The sequence below is a fragment of the Felis catus genome, chromosome E1 (genome assembly GCF_018350175.1).
Source record: "Felis catus isolate Fca126 chromosome E1, F.catus_Fca126_mat1.0, whole genome shotgun sequence".
In the NCBI taxonomy this organism is placed as follows: domain Eukaryota; kingdom Metazoa; phylum Chordata; class Mammalia; order Carnivora; family Felidae; genus Felis; species Felis catus.
Genome location: NC_058381.1, coordinates 56,544,973 through 56,561,978, shown reverse-complemented (window position 1 = coordinate 56,561,978; position 17,006 = coordinate 56,544,973). Strand labels below are relative to the sequence as shown.

The window sequence follows — 17,006 nt, the reverse complement described above, 5'->3', positions numbered from 1 at the left end:
TCCCCTGTTGTCGAACATGTAGAGTTTTCCCAGGCTTTGGTTATGAAAAACAAAGCACCAGTGATAATGAACATCTTTTGCGCTCTTATTATGTGTCAAGAGATATTTGAAGCCCTTTAGTAGATCTCCAGATGTGGTCTTCACACGACCTTGTGAAAGTGCTTGTGTTATCCCTTAGTCTGCCAGTGAGGAAACGGAGACCCGGCCCGGAGCTGGTGGAGCCAGGGTTTGGAGTGAAGCAGCGGGATCCAGGATCCATATTTCAGCTTTTTATTTTGAACAAACTGCAGTCTTGGAGAAAAGTTGAAGGAATAATACAGAATTCCTCTCTACTCTTGACTCAGAGCCCCAGATTTAACATTTATGTACATACTCTTTGTTTCTGAAGCATATGAGAGGGATTTACAGACAGTGCCCCTGTATTCCTAAATGCGTCAGTACCTATTTCATAAAAACAGATATTCTCTTAGGTAACCACTGTGCAGTTATCAGACTCAGGAAACTGACATTGTTACAATACTATTACCTAATCTGCAGACCTTACTCATATTTTACCAGTTGTCCCACCAGGATCCTTTAGAGCAAAGGGAAATCATTTCTTTCTGGCCCAGAACCCAATATAAGATCATACATCGGACTCAGTTGACGTTTCTCTTTAGTCTTCTTTAATCTGCAATGGCTCCTCTCTTCTTGGTCTCTTATGACCTTGACACTTTTGAAGAGTACAGGCCAGTTCTATAGAATATCCCTTCACTGGGGCTTGTGTATTTCTTCACATTAGGTTGAATCAGTTACTATGACTGTTGTCACATGGTGATGTTTCCAACTCCCCTTCTGCCATGTTCGTTCCTTCACTTATACCGGGATGGATTCGTGGAATCTTACTTTGTTCAGCATGTTCTCTAATCCATCGCTACTATTTATTGTAATGCTCAAATTGTCTTAGACTTGGCCAAAGAGGACGCCTTCGAGCCACCTCCCGCATTCTTTTGACGCATCCGTATCATTTTTTGATACTTCTGTACTGTCTGGTACAACTAGACGCTCCATGTTTATCGTGTACTTTCTTAGCCCTGGAATCAACCGTCCTAACAAGGAGCCCCGATTCCTTTAGTGGAAAGTGGTATTTACTAGCCAAGATTTGGGTCACATTACTACCTGTGACTAACCTTGACTTCTTTCTTGAGTGACCGAATGTACTTACAGGATGAAGGCTGGCAAACAAAATGCTGGGTCAAAGGTTATTTTGATAGATGTTGCCAAATTATCGTAGTATTTTCTATGCTGGTGTGAAGCAGTGTGTTCCTTCATCCACATGCAGGTGTGTTCACATGACCACTTTTTATAGTTGCCGTGGGATCATTTTTGATTTCTTCTTACAGATTTAGCCAAGGGGATGCTTTAAAAAAAAAAAATGCTAGTTTTGTATGTGTGATTGTACCTTCCAAATTAAATATGCTTTATATTTATATGTCCGTTATGCTTCCGGTACGTCTTAAGGGCTTACTTAATGGTAATGAGGATGACGATGCTGGACTGCTAGGACCAGAGTCTTCGCAGTTTTTAGGCAGACGAACTATTCTATCTTTCCGGAACCCGTTCTTTCAGACCAGCAGTAGTTCTCACCCAGAGCGGTTCCGCCGCTCCCATGATATTTCACAGGGTCCGGAGGCCTTTCCGGTTGTCTCGACCGCGAAGGAGGGCGGGTACCACCGGCGTCTTGTTGAGCAGATGCCAGAGAAGCTGCTAAACATCCTTGCGGTACAACATGAGAACTACCTAGCCCAGAATGCCAGGAGCGCCGAGCCTGAGGAACCGTGTTGTAGAGTCATTTATTAAAAGTGAAGTCTTAGAGGGGCGCCTGGGCGGCTCAGTCGGTTAAGCGTCCAACTTCGGCTCAGGTCACGATCTCATGGTTCGCGGCTTCGAGCCCCGGGTCAGGCTCTGTGCTGACGGCTCGGAGCCTGGAGCCTGCTTCGGATTCTGTGTCTCCCTCTCGCGCTCCGCCCCTCCCCTGCTTACTCTGTTTCTCTCTCTCTCTCTCTCTCTCTCTCAAAAATAAACTTTAAAAAACAAGTGAAGTCGTATAAATTTTTCTGTTTTATAAGGTAGAGTTGAATCCGTCCTGATGGCAAGGGCATCTAATGAACTTGAAAGGATTGTAGGCCAGTGGTTCTGCGAAAGACGGCTCTGTGTTTGCCACACTGGTGAAAATTAAAGAGTTTGGATCACAAAAAGGAGAGAACATCTCCTTTTCTGGCTTGGTTTTCCTGGGTTGTTAATTTTACAAGTGAAGATGTGGTTTTCACCACTAAAGTGAAAACAGACATGCGCCTCAATTAAATGTAAGTTTTGACTTGTTTGCGTGTGGACGGAGTCGTGAGCTTGAAAATAACCTCAGTTCTGGTTCTACTGGAGACCTTTATTTCTTATATCTCTTTTTACTGTCAGTCTGTTGATAAAGTTTGACCTTCCATTGAACTAAAAATAGAACAAGATCAAACTGCATAAGGAATGAGTAATTCCTCTTGGTTCTTTCTTGCTCTATATTTCAAGAGAGGAAGTTTTGGTTAATTGACTCTGGGGAAAGAGTAAAAGAGTATGTAAAATTTAAGGATGGTTATAAACGTGGCTTGCAAAATGCTAATTTTAAAAGCAAAAGATAATTTCCTACTTTCTTCGTATTGAGGTCATTTGATAAATTGACATTTTCACTGCAGTGAGTTGATACAGTTTTAATAGTGATTTCTGGCCACAAGTGATGGTGCACAATTCATTTTATTCTTTAAAAAAAATTTTAAGGGGCACCTGGGTGGCGCAGTCGGTTAAGCATCCGACTTCAGCCAGGTCACGATCTCGCGGTCCGTGAGTTCGAGCCCCGCGTCGGGCTCTGGGCTGATGGCCTGGGGCCTGTTTCCGATTCTGTGTCTCCCTCTCTCTCTGCCCCTCCCCCGTTCATGCTCTGTCTCTCTCTGTCCCAAAAATAAATAAAAAACGTTGAAAAAAAATTAAAAAAAATAAAATAAATTTTAATACTTTTAAAAAAATGTTTATTTACTTTGAGAGAGAGAGACAGAGAGAGAGAGAGAGAGAGACAGCATGAGCCAGGGAGGGACAGAGAGAGAAAGAGAATCCCAAGTAGGCTCCATGCTGTCAGCGCAGAGCCCGACGCAGGGTCCGATCCCACGAACCGTGAGATCCTGACCTGGGCCTAAATCAAGAGTTGGACTTAACTGAACTACCCAGGTACCCCGCAGTTCATCTTATCCTTAAACAGATTGGGTTTTGTTGGAGAAAATGGGGCAAGAGAACAGAATCTTAAACGGTAGTTTGAGCATCTTTTACCCTTAAACTTCAGTACATACAGAAAATGTCTGAAAATTTTTACTGAAAATTTTGAATTTTCAGTGTTTTATTTTTGGGGCAAGCTGTTAGGAAATTTGGGTTTGTGAGGTGCTGTTCGTTTCCTTTGACTCTATACTAAAGTCTCTGTTTTTTGGTAGCGACCATATCGTATGTTCAGTTTTATCCGGATCTCAAACCCAGTTAAGAGCAGGGAATGAGCCTACCAGGAGGGATGCTTGCTTTTCAAAAGAAAAAAAAGCCTTTTAAGCCTCCATCCTATAGCCATGCCTGGTTTTCATTCCAAACGAATAGAAGTTTTTGGGGAGAAGCAGAATTACAGAAAAGTAAACAGGAGTACTGTGACGTGGTTTCTGCATCAAACTTGAGCTGAGTTTTTATTGGCCTTGGGTGAGGGACACTGGCTTGCAATTCTTTTTTCACAGAGGAAAATGGTCAAGAACAGGGACCACATCTCTCTAAGAAGTGGGTAGGCCAACACAACCACCTACTCGCGTGGTCTAATTTAAAGACAGAGCTTAGGGAAGCCTTCCCTAATGTCGGCGGCTTATTTTCCCCCTCTTTTAGGTGCTATGTGTATGCAGAGCCTTTTTAACTGCCCAGATTAAAAAAAAAATTGCCCTTGTTTCTGGGATGGGAAATCAGGAAATGTTGGTTGAAATTGGCCAGTAAAATAGTGCTGGATTTCGGCTTGGCCGATTGCTGGTAGGTAGAGAGGCACGCCTGTTCTTTGAGGGTCGCTGTACCTGTAGAGAGGAATCCACTAAAATGGACTGTTTGCTGATAATTACTAACCTATAGGACTACCTTGAGTTTTATTCTTGTGTCCCTCTCCCCCTCCTGGTTTAATATTTCAGAATAACGAGAAGCTTTAAAAAGTAGACTACTTAGCCTGTTCTTCTGAAATTTGTTTTTTCTTTGTTTGCTCACTTTCTTTTGAGGGTGAATTCTTGTTTCCCTTTTCTACCCCATAGTTAGGTTTGTATACTGATGGGCCTTCCCCCGTGTAAATTGTCCAGTGAGATAAGAAGCCTCTCCTTTAAGGACCAGTCAAATCAGGAAGAGATGATGGAGTCATGGTTATTGTCCTCAAGTTCCTAATTTTCAGGAAACTGATGATGTCAATAGGCCAGTTATCTGATAATAATCTGATAGTAAGGTTACATTGTCCAAATAAAGTCACTTTGGAAGACAGTGAAGCAAAGCTGGCTCTCTTATCTGGCACCTTTACCAGTTTCGTTTTCTACAGAGCGGGATTGAGTTTACATTTCTGTATCAGTCTCAGCTAGAGTCAGATATTTCTGGCTTGCGTGGCATCACAGCGTGGCTTCTCCTGTCGATAAGATCTTCCTCGCTCTTTCGCTCTGTCCTTAGACCTGTGCTGTCTGAAGACTTCTTAGTGGCTGTTAGTGACGTGTAGCTCTTAAGCTCTTGAAACATGGACAGTGCTATTTATGGACACTGCACACCAAATATCAAAGCCTTAGTATAAAAAAAAAAGCAAAACATCCCTTATTTATTTATTTATTTATTTATTTATTTATTGCATATCTGTTACATATTGAAATGATAATATCTTGGATATACTGGGTAAAATAAAATCTATTAATTTTACTTTTCTTTTCTTTTTTTTTTAAGATTTTATTTTAGGGGCACCTGGGTGGCTCAGTGGGTTGAACATCTGACTCTTGATTTCAGCTCAGGTCACGATCTCACGGCTCAGTAGTTTGAGCCCCACCTCGGGCTCTGTGCTGTCAGTGTAGAACCTGCTTCAGATCCTGTCTCCCTCCGTCTCTGCTCCTCCCCTGCTTGTGCTCTCTCTCAAAAATAAATGAACATTTTGGGGTGTCTGGGTGGCTCAGTCGGTTAAGCAGCTGACCTTGGCTCAGGTCACGATCTGATGGTTCGTGGGTTCAAGCCCTACATCGGGCTCTCTGCTGTCAGCACGGAGCCTGCCTCAGATCCTCTGTCCCCTCTTCTCTCTGTCCCTCCCCTGCTTGTGCTCGCTCTCTGTCTCTCTCAATAATAAATAAACTTTAAAAGAATAAATTTAAAAAAATAAACATTTAGGGGCGCCTGGGTGGCTCAGTCGGTTAAGCATCCGACTTCGGCTCAGGTCATGATCTCACGGTCCGTGGGTTCAAGCCCCACATCGGGCTCTATGCTGACAGCTCAGAGCCTGGAGCCTGTTTCAGATTCTGTGTCTCCCTCTCTCTCTGCCCCTCCCCTGTTCACGCTTTGTCTCTCCCTGTCTCAAAAATTAATAAACGTTAAAAAAAAACAATTAAAAAAAATAATAAACATTTAAAAAAACGTAGTCAACAGTAATCTTAAAAAAAGATTTTATTATTTTTTAAAGATTTTTATTTAAAGTTTATTTATTTTGAGAGCAAGAGAAAGCACAAGTCAGGAAGAGGCAAAGAGAGAGAATCCCAAGCAGGCTCTGCATTGTCAGCACGAAGTTGGACACTTGGATGTGGGGCTTGGATCCATGAACTGTGAGATCATGACCTCCGGAGTCAGACACTTAACCTGGCTGAGCCACCCAGGCGCCCCTGAAGATTTTAAGTAATCTCTGAGCCACCCAGTCGGTTAGGCGTCCACCTTCAGCTCAGGTCATGATCTCACAGTCTGTGGGTTCAAGTCCCGTGTCAGGCTCTGTGCTGACAGCTCAGAGCCTGGAACCTGCTTCAGATTCAGTGTCTCCCTCTCTCTCTGCCCCTCCCCACCCCCTTTCTTACACACACACACGCACACACACACACACACACACACACACACACACACATTAAAAAAAAAAAAGGGATTTTAAGTAATCTCTATACCCAACAAGGGGCTTGAACCCACAACCTTGAGTCTTGTGCTCCACCAACTGAGCCAGCCAGGCACCCCTCTTTTTACATAAAATTTTACATAAAATTACATATGGCTCACCTGTTTCTACTGGACAGCACTGCTCTAGGCAGTCTGTTTCAGAGACCCTAGGTTCATTTAGGAGAATTTCCTTTTTTTTTTTTTAAATAATGGGTTTTTTTCCACCACTTCCAGGGAATGAGGTTGCGATTATACTTATTTAGTGACACGTGACTAACTTGTGATTTGTTTTGTTTTGCTAGTGATGATGGCCAAAGAGAAGCCACCGATAACTGTAGTCGGAGATGTTGGCGGGCGCATCGCAATCATAGTGGTATGGTCGTGGTCATGTGTCGTCCTTCGTGTGCAGGGAGGACACTGCTGCCTCTTAGTAGGTTGTCCACTCTGGGAGCATGTTTCTAGTGAGGATGACAGAGTTATTAAATGGATTTGTCTGTCCTTTCTCATCCACACTCCCTTAGGACAAGTAGAAATGTTTATCTAGTTGAACAGGGATCATTACAACCTACAGATGTAAAAAGAACACAGGAACTCCCGTAAGAGAATTCAACCCCGTGAATAACCTTTGTCTTCAGGGGTCTGGGACTCAACTTTCAGCTTTAGGGCCACGAGATGAACTAAAGATGAGCTCTTCCATTTTTACGAATGAGAACAAGTGCCTTGTTCTTCGTACGTTAGCACGACCGATTTGCTCCCAGCTCCAAATGCCGTTGCTGGGCCTGATTACAATGGCTCACTTTATTTCTGTGTTCTGGCATTTCACTTTTTCTTGAAAAAAAAAAAAAGAAAGAAAACAAGTAAATGGGACACAGAAATGTGTCCCGACGTCTAGCTGTACGTGTCACATGTGACTCTGAGTACTGACAGCCACACGAAGCACCGTCCACACGCTTCTGTTGCCGCTGCGGGATGTTCAGTCTGGGGCCCAGGCAGACAGCTCTGATCTCCAGTTAGAGATCCTCTGAAACCGAGCGCAGAGAAGAGCAGAGAGGCGTGTGTCCAGAGAGACAGAGGGCGGCTCCTTACTGCTAAGTCTGCTCTCTTCTCAGGATGACATAATCGATGATGTGGAAAGTTTCGTCGCTGCTGCGGAGATCCTGAAAGAGAGAGGCGCTTACAAGATCTATGTCATGGCCACTCACGGCATCCTGTCTGCGGAGGCCCCCCGCCTGATCGAGGAGTCCTCCATTGACGAGGTGCGTCTGCTCTTAAGGGGCTTATTGGCACACTGAGCCTGCGTCCAAACTGGCTTCTCTCTTTTCTGTGAATAGTAAGGTGGCTCCGTCAATACTGCCGAGCTGCTCCCTGGAGGGCCCGTGAGGTAGTGGCCTTGCCGGCCGGCCGTTTGTTGGGCCAGACGTGTAGTTGGGAACATGTGTCTGTTGGCATAAAGCTTTGCTTTATGTACTTCATGTAGTTTGTATTGTGGTGTAATTTGGTACTCTGGTGGCATTTCTCCGAAGCCTCGAATTCTTCCCTGACCACAGGAAGGTTCAGCAAGGCGCCGGGCCCTGTCATTCCTGCGTGAGCAGACCGTGACATTCACAATCTTCTGTTCTGGACTCTGTCACCTTTTTCTTGTGTCATGTCGGTTGAGTTTGCTTTGTAAAAACTATACTCAGCGGAATGAGGTCTTGTAGTTTGGAGCTCGGGGAGGCGGCTGGCTCAACTTTTCTGCGTGACCACGTCGGGGCACACACATCAGTAACAGTGTTTATCTCCCCCGTTGCCGCGATGACTAGGTGGTGGTGACGAATACCGTCCCTCACGAGGTGCAGAAGCTGCAGTGTCCCAAGATAAAGACCGTGGATATCAGTCTGATCCTTTCTGAAGCGATTCGGAGAATCCACAACGGAGAATCCATGGCCTACCTTTTCCGCAACATCACCGTGGATGACTAGCTACCACGGTCGCCTGGACTGCGGGGCCCCTGCGGAAGACGTGGGGAAAGCGGTGCCGTCGACTTCCATCCCCGTGTTTCCTTCCAGGGGAGGACTGCAGACAGCCTGGAGCCATGTAGTCTGTCTTGCCAAGTTCGGGAGGTAGGAGGCATTGAGCTGGTCAAGGGGAGGACAGAGCTCATGGATAAATGGCCTTAACGTCTGCCATCCTCATTCTGTTCCTTAAACACAAGTTACGCTTTCCTGAAAAGCAGCTCCGAATCTTACCGAGATGGAAAAGGAGTTAAAGGCAGGTAAGGTCTTAACTCCGTAACCGGCGGTCGGCACCGCGGGGAGCTGTGTGTGTCGGTGTGGAGCTTGGTTAGGGGAGCCGAGCGCCCGGCACTGTCTTCCATTCTAGTTGTCCTCTCCCCGTCCGACCTCACAGAAGCCTTTCGTAGAAAACCCTCTTTTTCTGTGAGAGGCTGCTGGGCCTCCGGCCGCTGAACAACGAAGCGTGTGTGGCACGACCCCTAGCAAGGAGGTCCGATTAGAGAGTAGCATCCCGTCTCTGGACACCTGCGTTGCTCTTCAACTGCAAATAAAAGTATTTGTGCTCTTGCTGGTCTGTTCACTGCCTCGCAGAGCCGCCCACTCTCCTGCCTTCACGGTGACTGACTTCTGTCCAGGCTGTGCAGGAGACAGCGGGTACAAAATAAAAGGCGTTCCAGGTCCACGGCTGGTCTCGAGCCCTAGACGTGAGTCTCCGCCTGCAGGTTCCATCCCCTTCCTAAGCAACGAATCCAATCCTTGTCGGAATAGATTTAAAAATCTAAGTTAAAAAAAAAAAAAAAAATAGAACTCGCCATGGTTTTTCATGGGTGATAGGTGACGCATGTATTGCATTACCTAGGGCTGCATTGGACCTTTCTACGAAGCATTTAAACTTACCTGGCTACAGGGCGCCTGGGTGGCTCAGGCGGTTAAGCGACCGACTCAATTTTGGCTCAGGTCATGATCTCCTGGTTTGTGAGATCGAGCTCCGCGTTGGGCTCTGCGCTGACAACACAGAGTCTGCTTGGGATTCTCTCTCTCTCTCTCTCTCCTTCCCCTGTGCGTGCATTCTCTCTCTCTCTCTCTCTCTCTCTCTCTCAAAGTAAACATTCAAAAAAATAATAAAATTACAATTCTAGTTATAGCACACATGTCAGGTAGACCTTTTAAACCTTCGGTCTAATCCAGGGCAGGACTGAATGTAGCAGGAAGGGGCAGTGTCTTTTGGGCAGCAAGCTGGAATTGCTTGTTGGTTCTGTTCCTATGAGACAGTAAGATAATTTGCTTCGTTGTACAATTGTATTTCCCTGCAGGGACGTTTCCCTGACATTTTTATCCCTTTTCCTAATGACTTGAAAGATTCCCTAACCACAGTCAAGACTTTGAGCACATTAGCTCTTTCCAGCACACATGTCGCCTTCTGTTGAGAGTCCCACGTAGGGGAATTTTGAGCAAGAACTTAATTATCAGATAGTGAAATGGTAGAGGAGGAACCGTAGATTATTACTCAGGAAACCAGTTCTTATTCATAATGTCGGGCAGATCACTAGTCCTTTCTGGGCCTCTGTCATCAGTTGGAAAAAGGGAGGTTTGGATCCAACAGCCAAGGGAGGTCCTTTTCAATTCCAAAATTCCATTTATATGTCCAGTGAATGTTCATTTTCCTGTGTTTATATGTACTTATTTAGCAGAAGCATTCAGTAAAATATATTTCCTCAGATTAGAATTAAAATGTTTTCTTTTTTTTAATTTTTTTAGCGTTTTATTTATTTTTGAGACAGAGAGAGACAGAGCATGAATGGGGGAGGGGCAGAGAGCGAGGGAGACACAGAATCTGAAACGGGCTCCAGGCTCTGAGCTGTCAGCACAGAGCCCGACGTGGGGCTCAAACTCACGGATGGTGAGATCGTGACCTGAGCTGAAGTCGGCCGCTTAACCGACTGAGCCACCCAGGCGCCCCTCAGATTAGAATTAGAATATATTCATATATGCCCTTTCCACTGCCATTTAGTGTGTCCTGATATGTGACTGGCATGATGCCAAGTCTCAGGGATCTGAAATGAAACCATGAGGACCCGGGGAGCTGATGCTCTGGCCAGAGCTAATGTAGTAGTAGCAGGAGCAAGGGGTAACATCCTTCTGGAAATCACCCAACTTAGAACTGAGAAGCCCACGTTCTACTCCCTCCAGGACAGCGGATGCTCTATCGCAAGGCTTGAACTTTGTGATCTGGCCTCAAGTGTACACAAAGAATTTGTTCTTTTTTATTATTTTTTTTAATGTTTATTTTTGAGAGATAGAGCATGAGTGGGGGAGGGGCAGAGAGGGGGAGACACAGAATCTGAAGCAGGCTCCAGGCTCTGAGCTGTGTGTCAGCACAGAGCCCAATGCAGGGCTCCAACTCACGAACCAGGAGATCACGACCTGAGCCAAAGTTGGACGCTTAACCAACTGAGCCACCCAGGCGTCCCCAAATTTTTTAATGTTTACTTTTGAGAGAGACGGAGTATAAGTGGGGAGGGGCAGAGAGAGAGGGAAACAGAATTCGAAGCAGGCTCCAGGCTCTGAGCTGTCAGCACAGAGCCTGATGTGGGGCTCGAACCCATGAGCTGTGAGACCACATCCTGAGCAGAAGTCAGTTGCTTAACCAACTGAGCCACCCAGGCGCCCCAAGAATTTGTTCTTTTGACAGTATCAGCAACCGTGTGAAGGCCTACAGGGTGTCAGGCGCTAGGACTATGACGAAGAAGAAGAATGGTTGGGTGTTAACCTTCCTGCAGGTTATAGGCTGATGTTTCACCTCTCTCCCAGGGAACACTTGGGCTGGGGGGTGGGGGCATGTATGAAGGGTTTCAATTAAATTTTACCAGCTCAGACTAAAAATCTGGATTTGAAAAGTAGTTCAAATAGTACAGAAACCTAGGTTTTCCCTTCCTGAATATACTAAACATTGAATTTTTCTGTTTTCTGGAAGACTCTGGTATGGGGAAGGCGAGCCCCAATTGCCAAGAGCACCAAATTCCTCTAGTCCTGTCTAATCCTGCCTCGTAATGAGCTGAAATGCTGGCGTTTGACCAGATGAGTCGTTTTTGAGATGAACTAGGCCAGGGTGGCACAGTAAAGGCCTGCATGTGGTGGCTGGTCAGAGCTGCCTGGGTAGTGAGTGGTCTCTCCCAAGTTCCTCTCCTTTCTGCTGAAGCACAGTGAGATGGGAACTGTCTCCAAGAGGCCAAGGTCTCAGGACTGCACCCCTTAGACATGTGCCACTGCCCTGAATAATGGAACAAGCTAAGGACACACATGGTGTCCCTTAAATCTTTGTTCCCAGTGGCTGAGTGAACGAATGGGGCGGTTAAGGGACGGCTCGAATCTAGGTGAGCCTTAGGAGGCCTCCCCCTCCCCCAAGTGCTGTGCTCCCGACAGCGATGCCTTGGCACAGCCCCGAAGCCCCTTTAGGAGCATTCACTGATAACAGTTAGTGGTGTGCTGGGGATATGGCCAAGGCTTCCCCGGACCCCACTAGAATGGGCTCCCCTTGCGAGTTTGCGGGTGGCTTCGTGTACGGGGAGGTCCCGCAAGGCGCTAGGCGGGGCCTGTTCATTGGCAGAACCCTCCGCGCGGCGTGGGTCCACAACCGGACAGCGAACGGGGCGGTCCCTCCCGTTCCAAACGTCCACCGGCCGCGACCCTGCGCGAGGGGAGGGCGGCCCAGGGCTCGAGCTCGGGGAGACGGGAGAGCGGAGACCGGACTGCGGAGGGCAGGTGGCGTCCGGACCCCGCCGGGGAGGCGGGCGCCCGTCCCTGGGAGCAAAGAGTGGGAAGCCTGGCGGCCGGGCCCTTCCTCTCCGTCTTCCGAGCGCTGCAGACGGTGACTCGTGCTCCGGAGAGCGCCAGGGGCGCGGCGGGCAGTGAGGGGGACGTGGCGGGCGCGGACCCCCGCTGAGAAGGCGCACGATGCCGCCCGCGACGGCGACCGCCACGGTCTCCCTCCGGGAGCTGGCCGACCTGGCCATCGGCACCCCGGAGGTGGGCGCCGTCAACTTCACGGCCCTGCACACGCTCATCGTGGCCATGCTCCGGAGCCTCAACCTGCAGGAGGTGCGCATCAACTTCCAGTCGCCGTCGCCCGAGTCGAGTCGCTCCTCGGAGCTCCCGCGGACCGTGCTCAGCGCCCCGCAGCTGGCTGTGCCCAAAGAGAAGCCGCGCAGCAGCTCGGCCAGGCCGCCGGCGCTGGAGAGCCAGGTGAAGGACCTCAGCAAGCAGCTCAAGACCGTCACCAGCCAGGTGCAGGGCATCATGAGCCACGTGCAGCACCTTACTTATCCCGTGGGCCGGCTGCCCGTGGACTCCCAGGACTGGCTGGAGGAGGAGATGGCCGTGCTGCTGCCGGACAGGGCTCGAGGAGGGTCGATGAAAATCGGGAAGGACGGCGAGCAGGACGGCGAGCGGGCCAGCGTCACCAAGGTGAGCGCGGGTGGCCAACAGGCCTCTCCCCAAGCGGAGGGGTCCCCAGCAGGGAGGCGCGGGTGCGGTGGGGGCGCCAGACCACCGAGCGGCCCTTCTCGACCTTGCAGGCCGCGGTGCTGCTGCACGATGTCGCAGAAGATGTGAAAGCCTTGAAAGAAGCCAAGGAAAAGGCGCAGGAGCATTCCGAGGTGAGGTCCCCTGGTGAGGGAGGTGGGGACCCCCACCTCGCGGATGAGTCGCCCCTTCCCACGCGGCGCTTTTCCTCGCCGCTCCACCACCAGTTCTCAGACACCTAGGGATCCTGAGCCGGCCCGGTGTGGGGCATGCGGGGGGGCGGGGCGGGGAGCTGACAACCTCTCAGAATATTCTTTGAGCCAATTTCCTTTAAACAAGAATAAAGTAAGATGGTGGGTGAAAGCCCAATCTCCGTCCTAGAGGAGGGCCTGAGATGGAGAGAGCGCTGTGGTCACACAGCAGCCGCGGGCATCGGCTCCTGAACTTGGGTCTCGGTTTCCTTGGAGAAGGAAGTGGAACTTTCAGACGCACCGTAGGGACCGGAAGCAGGAGGCAGTGCTCTTATTTCAGGCCCTCAGGAGGCCACCCAGGGGCTCGGAGCTGGAAGGAGGAGGAGGGGCAATTAGGAAGAAGCACCCCCCTCCCCCTCTCCCGCCGAGGCTGGGGAGCGAGGGGGGGGGGCGGTGCGCAGAACAGCTCAAAGAAGGCGGTGGGAGCCAGTGACCACATTCTACCTCCGGTCCCAGGCCTTGAGCACCCAGCGGGACTCATTTTCACTCTGGGAAGCTTTTCTTTTTGAAATGTAGTGTTGGGGGTTGGGGGTAGGGTGTTGTGTTTTTTGTTTTTGTTTTTAGACTAAAGGCTTGTTTTACCTTGAGATTCCTACATTCTGGAGGTTTGCAGAAGTCATATGGAGCAACTTAAGTTTTAGCAATTTGTCTTGGCTCTTTTGGGGTGCTTTTCTCTTTCAACCACACAGACGTTCAGACACCCTGGAAGTGCCTGATAATTTTTGTCCTTGAGAGGCTTAATCAGCCTCAGTCAGCAGAGCTGGGACGTTTCCTTGGTGGGTAGGATGAAATGAACCCCGGGACCCAAGGCTCCATTCCTGTGCTAGCATTTGCTCTTGACCCGCTGTCCCCCAGTCCCTCCTCCAGTGCCCCCCCCCCACTTCCCTTCCTCTAGTTGGCTGGAAAGGAAAAGAAGAGCCTTGACTTAACCAGCCCTACCTCTACCCTCCTCTCCTCCTAGATTAGCACACCTCCTTTCTTCTTCTCCTTGTGCGTGGGGTGGGGTGGGGGGGCACAAGAGGAGCTGTTTTGATCCTCAGTCTCTGAACTCTTCTTCCAGAAAGCCTTCCAACGGATGGATGAACTAGAGAAGATAATCAGAGAACGGGACAAATTCCTGGTAATATGGGCAAGCTCTGTGACAAAGGGCCCTCAAGGAGGCAGCAGGGGAAAATGTCTAGACTCCCACCCCAGAGGTCTGTGTCCCTCTGGGGTTTGATGATGCCCTCTGGGCACTGCCCCTGGATTGAAGGGAAATCCTTCCCATCCCTGTCCGGGTGTCCCACAAGGAGCCGTCATGGGACAGGAAACTGGCTGCCCAAGAGTCACTGGTCACATGAAGGACAGTGACTTGTCCTCAGGGCTAGGGCGATGGTTCTGTTAGCTCAGTTCTGTTCCTGAAGCTTTCAGGGACTAAACTAGGGGTGTGTGTGTGTCTGTCTCTCTGTCTTCTTGTTGTCGATTACTGTCAGGATCTAGTGGGCCGGAAGCTGAGTTTGATGCCTGTTGGAGAAGAAGTCACCATGGTCACCTGGGAGGAGCTAGAGCAAGCAATTACTGATGGCTGGAGGGCCTCACAAGCGGTGAACAAATTGGGGGGGGGGGGACCTGGGCCGTGGTCTCGGGTGGGGCTCCCCTGAACCTCTCTCCCTTTTTACTACTGCACAATATTCCGTTACGTGGATGTTCATAATTTCATGTTTCCTATTATGGGTGTTTTATGTGGTTTTTTTCCTATCTTGTAACAAACCACGCTCCAATGTGACCTTCACACATGCAAACATACCCTCAGGGCAGATTCCCAGAAATGGAATGTGGGTTTGTGATTTGGCTAATTTTTGCCAAACAGTCCTCCGTGGAAATGCTTCCAGTTTAACCCCCCACCAACAATGTGGGAGAGAACTTGTTTCTTGAGTTCCCACCAGCCCTGTCTTCCAGTACCCGTTTTTTTCCCCAGTTGAATGGAAAATGGTACCTGAGTATAGTTTTGATTTGCTTTTGTAGCTTTTCAAAGTTCCTTTACAGTCTGTTCTGAGATGCCTGAGTCCCTTCACTCTTAGTGGACAAAGATGACCAACCTTGGAAATAAAACGTCTTTAGGGGGCCCTGTGCTGATGACTTTGACACATGGGTGCATGCAATCATCTGTCCGTCCTAAGGCAGTGCACAGGATAACCAAATTGTTTTTAGATCCCCACCCTGTCTCCGCCTGAATAAAATGGGTATTCTCAAATGGCCCTCAAGGACGAGGATCAGTTGCCCTTTTGGTCTGGACATTCCCCTTCTCCTGGCTTTGTGCCTCTGGATTACTCAGAAAGGACCACCCTCTCCCCGCACCCCACTACTCACACAAACCAGGGAGACAATGGACCTTTTGGCGCCACCAAGTGGCCATCTGGGGTACGTTCACTCTTACGTGGGTGCTTTTTGAATGGGGGTGCATCTTCAGAGGAGTTGGAAGAGGACCCTGCAAACGAAAGGAATGGCCTAGAAAAAGGTTGCCTCTGCTTTTGCTCTGTGTGTGTGTGTGTGTTTTAAGCCAAAGGTTTTGTGCACGTACAAGTATCCTGTTTTAAGTGAACTACGCATTTTTTCAAGGTGCCATAGGAGACACCTGCCAGACCTATAACTAAGCACAATATAAGCTCCTTTAGACATTTTCGCTTCTCCGGAGGTAAGAAAGTGTGTGTGTTTTGACAGTTGCTCATAATTGTGAACAACCCCAGGAGCAAATGAGGATAAATTATAAACATGAAAACATCTTTGAGAACAAGTTCTGGTAATGACGAGTCCACCTGCCGCACAGACCAAAATGAATGCGTGGAGAGCGTCCCTGTGTCAGGCTGAGAAAACACGACAGACATGCCGGAGCCCCATCTTTCTTGCACTGTTGGTGGGACCCTTTATGAAATTAGGATTTCAAAAATCAGCGTGTTTTTTTTAAGTTTTTTTAAAGAGAGAGCAAGCAGAGAGGGAGAAAGAATCCCAAGCAGCCTCCATGCTATCAGCGCAGAGTCCGATGCAGGGCTTAAACCCATGAGCTGTGAGATCCTGACCTGAGCCAAAATCAAGAGTTGGATGCTTAACTGACTGAGCTACCCAGGCGCCCCAAAACTCAGCATCGTTAAGGTCAACTATGTGTTTTGGCCGATGGGTGGTAGCTCTGAGGCGATGCCGAGGCACAGCATCTGCCTGTATCCTAAGTAGGGGGTCAGGACACACACTGGGACGGTGAGTACAGGGGTGATCAGCACAGAGGAGTCAATATATCTGGAACGCCAGACGTGGGAAAGGAGTTGTGTTTTGATCTGGAGGAGGAAGGCTGCAAGCACACACGTAGCAGCTAGTTATGGGAGCTCAGAACTGAGGAGGAAGGTGCCCGTCCCAGGAGTTGAATATACTTGGGGACACAGCCCAGTGCCAGCCAAAGGCGTATTCTGATGGGCAACAGGGTGTTCTTTACAACTTTGTATACCGTAAGAAGTAAGGGAGATGATTCGTTTTCAGAAATACCAGATAAAAGCTGTGCTAACAGTAGGTTTACAATCTATTGGAACATGTATGAACCGCCCCCCCCCCCCCGCCATAATGGAGTCCCAAACCTTTAGACACGTCACTTCCTGGTTCTCCCCACCCCCCTTCCCGTCTCTTCGAGGCCTTATTTTTGTGGGCTTTGCAATGAGCATGTGCCAAAAAACTGAAGTCTCTGCGTCACCTCAAAGAATGTACATTTGTTCCGGTCAGACTACTTTTTGCCTTACATGGGCATAGGCGACTTCCGGGTAAGGCTGTAACCTCTGTAGTACTCAGCCAATGAGGAATCAGGGGAGGGACTTACCGCTGTAGCACTCAGCCAATGAGGAGCCAGGGGAGAGACTTGCCTGCTAGGAGATAAATTGTCTGCTGTAACTGCCCAGAGTGTGCCCGTGGGTCAGATGCCCACTCTTGCAAGGACGTTGATTAAGTTTTGGTGATCAACACCTCGCCTCACTGTGCTCGGAGTCTCTGCCTCCCTCCTTTGATTGGGTGAGTGGCCTTAATTCTCACATATACCCAAGAATGA

The 17,006-nt window shown here is 48.8% G+C and overlaps 2 protein-coding genes across 9 annotated transcripts in view; both read left to right on the top strand.

Moving 5' to 3' along the window:
- The window catches only part of PRPSAP1 (phosphoribosyl pyrophosphate synthetase associated protein 1), a 28,266-nt gene extending 19,528 nt beyond the window's left edge, over positions 1–8,738 (top strand). For all 4 annotated transcript variants that reach the window (XM_023244033.2, XM_023244034.2, XM_023244035.2 and 1 more), the window contains 3 exons: positions 6,480–6,550; positions 7,287–7,433; positions 7,980–8,738. In XM_023244033.2, the coding sequence (XP_023099801.1) occupies positions 6,480–6,550; positions 7,287–7,433; positions 7,980–8,138 (377 nt within the window). In that variant the 3' untranslated portion in view covers positions 8,139–8,738. The remainder of the gene's footprint in view (positions 1–6,479; positions 6,551–7,286; positions 7,434–7,979) is intronic.
- Positions 8,739–10,756: 2,018 nt separating this feature from the next.
- The window catches only part of QRICH2 (glutamine rich 2), a 36,642-nt gene continuing 30,392 nt past the window's right edge, over positions 10,757–17,006 (top strand). For 3 of the 5 annotated variants that reach the window (XM_045044151.1, XR_006589299.1, XR_006589300.1), the window contains exons 1-4: positions 10,759–12,635; positions 12,746–12,826; positions 14,004–14,063; positions 14,416–14,526. In XM_045044151.1, the coding sequence (XP_044900086.1) occupies positions 12,126–12,635; positions 12,746–12,826; positions 14,004–14,063; positions 14,416–14,526 (762 nt within the window). In that variant the 5' untranslated portion in view covers positions 10,759–12,125. Of the gene's footprint in view, positions 12,636–12,745; positions 12,827–13,005; positions 13,720–14,003; positions 14,064–14,415; positions 14,527–17,006 lie in introns of those variants that run through there. The other 2 variants (XM_045044150.1, XM_045044152.1) reach the window with 2 other exon arrangements.